General features: G+C 50.2%; 1 protein-coding gene across 1 annotated transcript in view; it reads left to right on the forward strand.

The window, feature by feature from the left end:
- Window positions 1-10,505, forward strand: part of TTC9 (tetratricopeptide repeat domain 9) — a 35,011-nt gene extending 24,506 nt beyond the window's left edge. Inside the window, exons 2-3 of the mRNA XM_047796489.1 lie at window positions 7,866-8,048; window positions 9,601-10,505. Of these exons, the coding sequence (XP_047652445.1) occupies window positions 7,866-8,048; window positions 9,601-9,680 (263 nt within the window). The 3' untranslated portion in view covers window positions 9,681-10,505. The remainder of the gene's footprint in view (window positions 1-7,865; window positions 8,049-9,600) is intronic.
- The last annotated feature ends 442 nt before the right edge of the window (window positions 10,506-10,947 follow it).

Raw genomic sequence — 10,947 nt, forward strand, 5'->3', positions numbered from 1 at the left:
TACGGCCTCAATTCTTGTCCCCACATTCACCTTTCCCTTGTAAGTTGCACTGGCCATCACTGCCATGACCGTGTTAGGCTTAGGGAGGGCAGTTTCTCTTCTAGCACTCCTTTCCAAGTATGGATGCAAGCTTAATTCTCCACCACTGAGCCAATTCCAGGAAGCGGCATTTATTCAAAGTTGTCAGAAGGCCCAGAGATTAGAGAGTTCATAACATTTTTCTCAAAAGGGCCTCTAGAGATGGTTGTCTGAGAGCCCAGGCCCATCTCCACACGTTCACTGTGGACCTATCTCCCCACCCAGCACCCCTTCCACTGCCGAATAACCGCCTCTTCGAATCCAAATATATACTCAGAGCTGAGGCCAGAGACAAGAACAAGCTCCCTTTCCAGCCAGCCTGAGACAGGCCTTCCCAAGGCCACTGCCTCCTCTGCTGAGACGGATAGTGGTAGCACTTACTTCCTACAGGGAAGATCCTGCCTCAGAGCCTTGGCTTGGGAAGACCACCTCAGAGCCTAAACCAACCTCCGTGCAAAAAAAGAAAAGAAAAACTCTGCACAGCAAGAGTTGTCTTGACAAGTCCACTTAATCATTGCCCCACCAGTTCTTTTGTTTTTTTTTGTCTTTTAGGGCCACACCTGTGGCATACGGAAGTTCCCAGGCTGGAGTCAAATCAGAGCTGCAGCTGCCAGCCTATGCCGCAGCCACTGCAACTGGGGATCCAAGCCTCATCTGCAACCTGCACCACAGATCACAGCAATGCCAGATCCTTAAGCCACTGAGTGAGGCCTGGGATCGAACCCGCGTCCTCACGGATACTAGTCTGGTTCATTACCACTGAGCCACGACAGGAGCTCCCTGCCCCACCAGTTCTGACTGTCCTCCACAACAGAAGGTGCTTTACCATAAGTAATAGGGAGAGCAGAACTCCTTCTGAAGAGGAACCAGTGAAACAATTTCATCCTTCTATTCAGGGGCGAACATGTGTATTCATAGGCTATTAGATGGCTATGGATGGGAGAGATTATTCAGTGAAGTGTGGGCCCCTCGTTGTACAGGTTGGAAAGTGAGACTCAGAATGGGAAAGTGAATTTCATTATGTTGACTCGTGGCAAAGGTGGAACTAGAATCCTGCTCTTCTGATCCCCAGTCCAGCACTCTTTCGAATATTGATCCGTGCTGTAGAGCAGAACACAGAGACTTGTATTTTTCAAGCCTTAATTCAAATAGAGGCCAGGTTGCTACAGTGTGGAAAAAAACTCATGGATCATCAGTGACTCCCAGATGGAAATCTAAGATCTCCTGGGATAAAGGGCTCTAAGTGTATGAGTGTAACAGCAGAGGGGACGTATTTCAGGGGTTCCCTAATGGAAGTCCGTTCTGTCTCCTGGTTGCCACTTAAATTAATCCCTTTCTCCTGCCTCCACTTGAGTCAACCTAGTCAGCATCACTTTGTCATCCCAATTCACTCTTGCCCTAAGAATGGAGTCCTAGATCCTCACCATGGACCAGAAGGGTCTGTGTGTCCTGGTTTCTTCCTGCTTTTCCAGCTTTGTTCCCTTTGACCCTGCCCTTCAGTCTCTGCTGCACCTGGGCATGGCTTCTCAAAGCTTCTCAAATAAGCCATAATCAATCTTCCTCCCCGCCCCCTTTCTTTCTTCCTTTCTTTTTTCCCTCCCTGCCTCTATTCCTCCCTCCCTTTCTTCCTTCCTTGCTTCCTTCCTTCCTCTCTTACTCTCCTTTCACCCCCCTCCTGCATAGAAAGCCTTTTCTCCTTTCCACCTAGATCACTGGTCCCAAACAGGGTGACTTTACCCACTCCGCAAGGGACAATTGACATTATCTGGACACATTTTTTTGCATCTAGTGGGTAGAAGACAAGGATGTTGCTAAACATCCCAACACAAAGATCATCCCCCATAACAAAAAATTATCCCAGCCTAGAATGCTTATAGTGCCAGGTTGAGAAACTCATCTTTTGAAACCCAGCTTAAATACCACTTCTTCTAAGAAGCCTTCCCACGATACTCGATACTGGTTTAGGGGCCTTCCCCCCTCAGTATGCGCCTGCTCATCACTTCTCCCTCACGGCATTTGGCACATGGGGGTATTTGAGAAAACGTACCATCTGCCTTCCCCACCAGCCCATCCGTTCAGGAGGGAGTGGGGTGTTTGGTTCACCACCTCATCCAGATGCCCTGTATGGTGCTCAGTGCAGTTAGGTACCACTTTTTGTCTGGTTAACCCTGGGACACAGAGGAAGGTTGTTTACACAGGTGCCCTGTCTTTTATCAGGGGTGGCATGGATTTCCAAGGGCTTCACGTGCAGACCCACAGATACCCATGGGCAGGAGCACAGTCTTGGGAGCCAGGCAGAAGTGGGCAGATATCATAATTCTGCCACCTCCTAGTTGAGTGACCTCCAGCAGGTTACTTAATTTCTCTGCAACTGGGTTTCGTTATCAGTAGAAGAATCACATAGAACCTGTTTTGTAGAGCTGTTGTGAAGATGAGAAGACAATATACGCAAGATACGGAATACAACCTCCGATATAGGGTAAGGGATTAATGACTGAGTGGAAGAAGAGGCAGTGGGACAAAATGACCTCTTCTAAAGGTCTATTGCAGCCCTGAGCCTGTGAGTATCAGGCACAGGAACGTGGAAGGGACATCAAGAGGCTGCTGGTCCCCCTCTCCTCCTGAACTTACCTCCTCTGCCCTGGGGCTTCTCGAGACCTCTGGCCTGCCATCCCTGATTTCTTATCTGGGTGCCCCTCTCAGCCCGGCCTCTTGGGACAGCAACCCATTTGGACCAGAGCCCACTCCAGAATCCCCATCTTCCTGGGCACTGCCTCTGGTGCCATTGGGCCTCCACGCCCTGTAACCTGCCCGGCCCCACCTCCCACGAGGTCTGAACCCTGGGCTACAGCCAGGTATTGCAGTTCACACCACATCTGCAGGGGGATTCCACTCATTTTCCCTGAATGAGTCTCGGAAGGTGACTGCCATCATTCTTCCACTCAAGTTGCGGGGATGGAGTGGGGAGGGCTTTCCCATTTCCAGGCCTTTTTGAAACCACCACCCCCCTCCCCGACACACACAATTTTAGACATTCAAAAACTGTTTTGGAAAGAATGTCTAGGTCCATTTCCTAGGCTGTTCAGGGTCAGCAAACAGAAGTGTTAGTTAGTAGAGGGAGGGCTGGACAGGAAAAGGGCTCTCAGCACACAGCAGAGAGGACATGAGCTGCAGCCCCTGGGAAGCTTCAGGTAGGAAATCCTTTGGCTCTGGGGGCAGCTGGGGGAGCCAAGCTCCATGCCAGTAGCAGCCAGTGAGGCTCACTTGAAGGAGCCTCTTGACAGAATTCCTCCCTCTCTGCAGAGCTATGGAAGTACCTAGGCAGACCCCAGCATCGTGGGGGTGGGAGCCTTAGGAAGGAGAGGGGAGGGAGCTGGTATCATCAGCTCAGTGGGGTGGGCCCCCCCACATGCCAGCAGCTCTGTGGTTCTCTGACCACAGCTGCCCACGCTCCTGTCCCCTCCCCCAGGGTTAGCAGCCTACTACTTCCGTTGACTTGTTTGCCTTTCTGCCATGTGGCCAGTGAAACTTGATGGGTCAGTTTCCAGATCTTTCTCTTCCTGGTTCTCACACTTCCAACTCAGTCGGAAAAAGGATGTTTGTTTGTTTGTTTGTTTTTTGGCCCGGGCAGGGGGGAAGGTCCAAAATGCCCAATGAAAGATTTTTGTCTCTTCATCAGCAGTTCAGATCCCTGGGAAGTTATTTAAGGAATCACAACAGCTGAATTTAGGCCCCTGAAGATTAAATTCAGTGACTTGCCACTACCCCAGGATGATTTACCAGTGGGGAAGAAACCTGAGCGCAAAGGAGCAGGTGTCAGCATCCTCCCCCACCCCCACCCCCCACCCCCCAGCCAGGTCTTGGCAGGAAGCAGACAGGTGCCCACCCCACCTCCTTTTTAAAAATTCCTCCAACGCGTACAACACGCACATCTCTGCCTTTAGTCATTGCCTTCTAAAGGCTTGAGTGATGGAACGGAGGCTAAGACAGCTCAGCAGGGCTGGGATTAGGCTGAGGCAAGTAAGGCCCTGAGGGCACAATCTTGAAGGGGGTGCTCGCCGTCCAGGGTACCATTTTCCCCAACCTGGCCCGGGTCCTGTGGCTGAGCGATGGTGAGAGAAACCTGGAAGGGGACACTTTCTTTTTGTTTCTTTCTTTTTTTTTTAGGCATATGTAAGTTCCCAGGCTAAGGGTCAAATCAGAGCTGCACCTGCCAGCCTACACCACAGCCATAGCAACACCAGATCTGAGCCGCATCTGTGACCTACCCCCAGCTTGCAGCAACACTGGATCCTTAGCCCACTGAATGAGGCCAGGGATTGAACCTGAAGCCTCATGGATACTAGTTGAGTTCTTAACCCACTGAACCACAGTGGGAACTCCAAGGAGGACATCGTTTACTCAGAAGTGGCTACCTCTGGAATAGAAAGGGGCACTGCACAGGTGCCTGCCAGCCTTAGCATCTTCTTGCCTGGGACATCCAGACCATTCATGCCCACAGGTGTGCGCTATATAAGGCTGGTCACCAGCCCATCAGAGGGCCCTGCTCCCAGGAATTGCAGAAACAAACATGTATGGAAGAGAATTTGAGGAAAGTCAGAAGCAGTTGTCACTGCAGGGTTGTAGGGGCTGCAAAGAATGATAATGATATGACATAACACTTTGGGTACTTAGTGTGTGCCAAGCCCTGTGTTAAATTACTTTCTGGCCATGACTATATAAACCCCTCAACAACTCAGTAAAGAACCTGGGCTCTGGAGCCAGATAGTTTTGATTTAAATCCCAGCCTGGCCTCTTTCACGTTCTGTGACCTTGGGAAATTATTGAACTTCTCTGGGCCTCCAACTTCCTCATCTGCAAAATGGGAATAATAGTAGAACCTATATTATAGAATTCCAGGGATTATATCAGGTAATACAAGTAAAGCACTGAGGCAAGCATCTAGCACAAGGGAAGTGCTGGACAAATATTAGCCGTGGTATTATTGTCATTGCTTCTTATAGCTTGTTCCTGGAGCTGCCGCAACAAAAGTGTCACAAACTGGTGACTTAAACAATAGAAATGTATGGAGTTCCCATTGTGGCTTAGTGGGTTAAGGACCTGACATTGTGTCCATGAGGATGCAGGTTCAATCCCTGGCCCTGATCAGTGGGTTAAGGATCCAGCATTGCCGTGAACTGTGGTGTAGGTCTCAGACGTGGCTCAAATCCCTCGTTGCTGTGGCTGTGGCAGCTGCAGCTCCAATTCAACCCCTAGCCTGGGAACTTCCATATGACACAGGGGCGGCATAAAAAGAAAAAAAAAAAAAGAGAAATTTCCTGACTTGGGGTTCTGGAGGCTTGGAGTCCACGATCGAGGTGCTGTAGAGCTGGTTCCTTCCAAGAGCTGTGAGAGAGGATCTGTGCCAGGTCTGTCTCCAAGCTTCTGGTAGCCTCTGGCATTCCTTGGCTTGGAAGCGGCCTGTATCTCTTTACATCAGCTTTCGTGTGTGTGTCTGTCTTGGTGTCCACACTTCTCATTTGTCTCAGTTTGTTTGGGCCCCTATAACCAAAATGCCATAGGCTGGGTGGCTCAACAACAACAGCACCTTTCTGGAGGCTGGAAAGTCTAAGAGCCTGACACCGCAGGTTTCATGTCTGGTGAGGGCCCACTTCCTGGTTCACAGTCAGCTGACATCTCCTTGTGTCCTCACATAGCAGAAGGGCTGAAACAGTTCTCTGGGGTCTCTCTCTCTCTCCCACTCTTTTATTTTTTTTTTTTTTGTCTTTTTAGGGCCATACCTATGGCATATGGAAGTTCCCAGGCTAGGGGTCGAATCAGAGCTATAGCTGCCAGCCTATGCCACAGCCGCAGCAATGTGGGATCCAAGCCACATCTGCAACCTGCACCACAGCTCACGGGGACGCTGGATTCCCCACCCACTGAGCTAGGCCAAGGATTGAACCCGCATCCTCATGGATAATTGTCAGATTTGTTTCCACTGTGCCACAATGGGAACTCCTGGGGTCTCTTTTTTAAGAGCACTAATCTCAATCATGAGGGCCCCACCCTCAATACCTAGTCACCTCCCCAGGGACTCACCTCCAAATACCATCACTCTGGGGATTCCTTTTCAACATATGAATGTGCTGGGGAGAACCACAAACATTTAGTCTATAGCATCTTTTCTTAGAAGAACACCAGTAATATCAGACTAGAACCTCTTTTTAACATTACTTTTGGAAGACCCTATTTCCAAATAGGATCACATTCTGAAGGACTAGGGGTTAGGATTCCAACATATCTTTTTTTTTTTTTTTTTTTTTAGGGCCTCACCCGCGGCATATGGAGGTTCCCAGGCTAGGGGTCAAATCGGAGCTACAAATCGGCTTACACCAGAGCCACAGCAACCTACACCACAGCGTCTGTGATCTACACCATAGCCCACCACAATGCCAGATCTTTAACCCACTGAACGAGCCCAGGGGTTGAACCCGAAACCTCATGGTCCCTAGTCAGATTCTGTTGAGACAAGCTCAGCAGGTGAGGGCTGAAGATCGGGTGCTGTGAAACTTAAGAAAAAGACACAGAGACATTTATCTTAGTTAAAGGTGGGAACTGGGGGACTCAAGGTCTCAGGGACCAAGAGCCCCACCTCAAGAAACCACACTGCTTTTATTGTGCTCTTTGGGATTACGTCAAGTGAGGAGGGGGCTATAGGTACGGGATATCGTTTTTTTTAATTATTATTTTATAAGTTCTTTTATTATTTAAATGTCACATATCTGGTAGATGGTTAAGCTTTTTCTCTGACCTTTAGGCATTTGACAATCATTCGCATTTGAGGAAGCTTGGCGTTAACTATCTATGCATAGCATCTAGAGAATCATCACTGTGCTTCCACAAATGGCATGCCCATCTGCCACAACCCAGCATGCCTAGGTTTGCACCTTGGTTCTCTTTGCTAATGCATATTCTGTTAACAACCCCTCACAAACCACTTGGGGCCATGAGGTTCTTCTTTCTCTTATTCTTAAGAAGACATATCATGCTGTGCAAACGCTGTGCCAATCTGCACAGGTCCGGCATGCCTAGACCAATGCATTACGTCCTCATGCAGCTGACCACATGAATAACTTATGCCTTTTGGTCTTTGTTCTTAAGCTTAAGTTATTTACCGGCACTGTGACTGTTTTTAAAGCAGGAATATGGGGTAAAGTAAAGCAGGACAAGATGGAGTTTTCAGCATAGAAAATAGAAGCAAAGAGGAGTTCCCATCGTGGCTCAGTGGTTAATGAATCCAACTGGGAACTATGAGTTTGTGGGTTCGATCCCTGGCCTTGCTCAGTTGGTTGGGGATCCAGGGTTGCCGTGAGCTGTGGTATAGGTCGCAGACGTGGCTCGGATCCCGAGTTGCTGTGGCTCTGGCGTAGGCTGGCGGCTACAAGAAAATGGAAGCAAAGAGGCTAAGAAAAGATTGTAGAAACATGTCTCCCAAAACTATTCGTTTCCGCTGTGCCACCATGGGAACTCCCAACATAACTTTTTTGGGGGGTGGTGGAGGGGGCACAACTCAAGCCCTAATACAAGGCCAAGGACTTTGTTCAAGGTCACGCAGCTTGCTGCTGATGAAACTGGATCCCAGACCCCAGAATTATGTGAGAGCAAAGTCCATGGCATAAACCCCAGGATAAAGTCCCAGTGCCCCGAACCGTCTCTGATCGGAGAGGAGAAGCCAAAGAGAGCCATTCCGAGGCCGCTGCCGTGGTGCTCAAGGCGCTTTCCCCTCCCTCTCCCTTCCTCCCTAGCCTGCCTGCTCCAGGCTGAGCTGGTGAACTACGAGCGAGTCAAGGAGTACTGCCTCAAAGTCCTGAAGAAAGAAGGCGAGAACTTCAAGGCCCTTTACCGGTCCGGTGTGGCCTTCTACCACCTCGGAGACTATGACAAAGCACTCTACTACCTGAAAGAAGCAAGGACCCGACAGCCCACAGGTAAGGCGGTGATGGCTGTCTTTTGACCCCTGGGGCAGCCCCCAGGGCCCTGTCACATTGCCACGGACAGCTTTCAGGGCTGGCAGGGCCAGGCAGGGGTGGAAAGAGCAAATAAGGGGTCCAGGGTATGCTAGGACCTGGAACAAGCAGAGCACACAGCCCATGCCTTTGCTGGGGGCCACGGTTCCAGGGAGCTTGGGCACCTCTTTTCAAACAGAATATGGACTTTTTAGAGTGCCTGTTGCAGTTCAGTGATAACGAATCCAACTAGTATCCATGAGGCTGTGGGTTTGATCCCTGGCCTCGCCCATTGGATTAAGGATCTGACATTGCCGTGAGCTGTGGTGTATAGGTCGCAGATGCGGCTGGGATCCTGAGTTGTCTGTCGTGGCTATGGTGCTGGCCGGCAGCTGCAGCTCTGATTCGACCCCTAGCCTGAGAACTTCCATACGCCACAGGTGCAGCCCTAAGAAAAAAAAAAAGAAATTTCTTGAACACGTGCTATATGCCAGTACTGTTTGGGATGCCCTGTCTGACATTTTGAAATATGATACAGCATTTACATCTCAGGCAGCCCTGACGCTCTTACAGCCTGGTGTGTGCAGAGCAAAGCAGCTCTTCTATGTCCCACCCTGTCCATTAATTTAAGGACTGGAATTGGGGGAGGTTCCCAGTGTGTTGTGAGGTGGTTGCCTGACCCTACTTATAAGAACAAAAATAAGGCAATGAAGAAGTGTTCTTTTAAACTCTCCAATTAGAAAAAAAATTACACTCAGCTAATATTTATTGATCATGGGATTAAGCACTTTTAGATGTAACTATTTTAGTCCTCACAGCAATTTTACGAGGAAGCTATTATGACCCAGAGGAGAGGCAGCCTTTGGGGGTCAGATGTGTGTCTCCTTGGGTATCAGCTTTCGTCTCTCTGGGGCCCAGTTTTAGCTTTTGTCACAGTGAAGAGGATGAGACGCACCTGACAGAGTTATAATGAGGGTTAAATGAAACAGTGACATTTAAAAATGTGGCACAAAGTAGGCACTCAGAAAAGGAGGTCGTTTCTTGCAGAGGAGACAGGAGACTCAGAGAAGCAGACAAATCGCCTGAGGTTAAAGTGCAAGTGGCATCTCCACTAACTCAGGACCCTTGGAACAGGCTGCTCCTTAGAAGGAAGGAATGGGAGTTCTCTTGTGGCGCAGCAGGTTAAGCATCCGGTGTGACTACAGCATCTGGGCGTGCTGCTGTGGCGCAGGTTTGATCCCTAGACTGGAAACTTCCACATGCCTTGGGTGCAGCCAAAATAAAATAAAATAAAATAAGGGGAGAAATTCCCCTCCTCCCCCCTCCTCCTATCTGTCCTCTGGGTCACGGGGGCCTGTCCACCTGGAGGCGGTGAAGGAGAGGGTCCGTGTTTTGGCTGCCCTCTGGGCCACCCTGGACCTTGGCTGAGCGAGTCTGGCCTGTCGATCACCTGCAGCGCAGCTGTGATCGACGCTGCCTGGCGCCAGCGTGCCCCTCACCACGTGTGCCCTAAGGTGTGTTTCTCTCCTCACAGACACCAACGTGATTCGATATATCCAGCTGACGGAGATGAAGCTCAGCAGATGCTCCCAGAGAGAGAAGGAAGCCATGTAACCAGAACACCTTTCTAGAGCCGAGCCTGACCCAGGACATCCAGGCACCCCCGCCCGGTGGAAAGCCCCCCCCCCGGGTTCTGTTCCTTGCTCCCCACTTCCAACTCCTATTGCCCCTCAATTCTTTGTCTACGCCCAGTGTGAAAAGAAGGGGACATGCAGATTCAGGATCTGGTGGGTGGCCCTGACATCCTCTTTTCAGCAGGGCAGCCCCCGCAAGGGACCTGACTTCTGCAGGAAGAGCTGGAGAGGACCCTCTCCAGTTGGGAAAGCCTTTGCAGCTGTGACTCGGGCCAGTGCTTCTGACAAAGGCGGAGCCTTGCAGGTGTAGCACCCTGAAGGCATCAGGCACGTTGCCCACGGGCTGGCCCCTCCACCCCTTCCTAACAGACAGGAGCATCTCAAGGCAACTGTGACAAGTCCAGGGATGAGAAGTGTTGGTGAAGCCAACACAGTCCCGGGAATTTGTACACTGGATTTCTGCACCGCTACTCCCCACCCCCAGGAGCCTCAGGCCCTGCCTCCCTCCCCCACTTGTTGTCTTGGCTTGTGCTCTCTTCTCGCCCCCTCGGGGGTCAGAGACGCTGCCAGGATTCACATACCATTGAAGCCCACTCTCAGTGCCCTCTGATGACCACGCATAACATTCTCCCGTACTCCCACCCAGCAGGCAGCTGGGACAGCAGAAGGGGAGGGTGAAGTGGACCAAGGGCTGACCACGTAGGTGATGGGGGCGGGAGAGATGAGTCCTAGGGGAAAGAGCATTGTACAGACTGGGAGAATGAACTGTGGACTAATTAAGTGTAAATAAAAATAAATTAACAGGCAGCAGTTCCTGTCATTTCTGTTGGAAGCAGCCCACTTCCTCATTTTTACTCCCTCCCCCTACCCTCAATTGGAGCCACTTACAGCCAGGCAGGATGGGGCTTCCCCCAAAGCAATGGGCCAATTGTCCAGTGGTATATAATGCTGGCTGCAACTTTGTGCTTTTAGAGTAGGCTGGGATTGTGGAGACTGCCCAGGGACTTGACTGAGTGGGAACACGTAAGCCTCTTTTTGATGAAATTATCTGTACTCAATATCTAGCACATAGAATGCGTTCAACAAATATTTGTTGAATGACTAACCGATTGCAGACTGGCTCTCCTGCCTTAAACTAATTTTATCCCAGCCTAGTCTCCTGTACCTATGCTGTTTATGTGATGCCATGTTGCTTCAGTCAAATAAGAAATATTTACTGAGGGCTTCTTGTTTGCCTGTCATTGTGC

Source organism: Phacochoerus africanus, chromosome 9 (genome assembly GCF_016906955.1).
Source record: "Phacochoerus africanus isolate WHEZ1 chromosome 9, ROS_Pafr_v1, whole genome shotgun sequence".
NCBI lineage: Eukaryota > Metazoa > Chordata > Mammalia > Artiodactyla > Suidae > Phacochoerus > Phacochoerus africanus.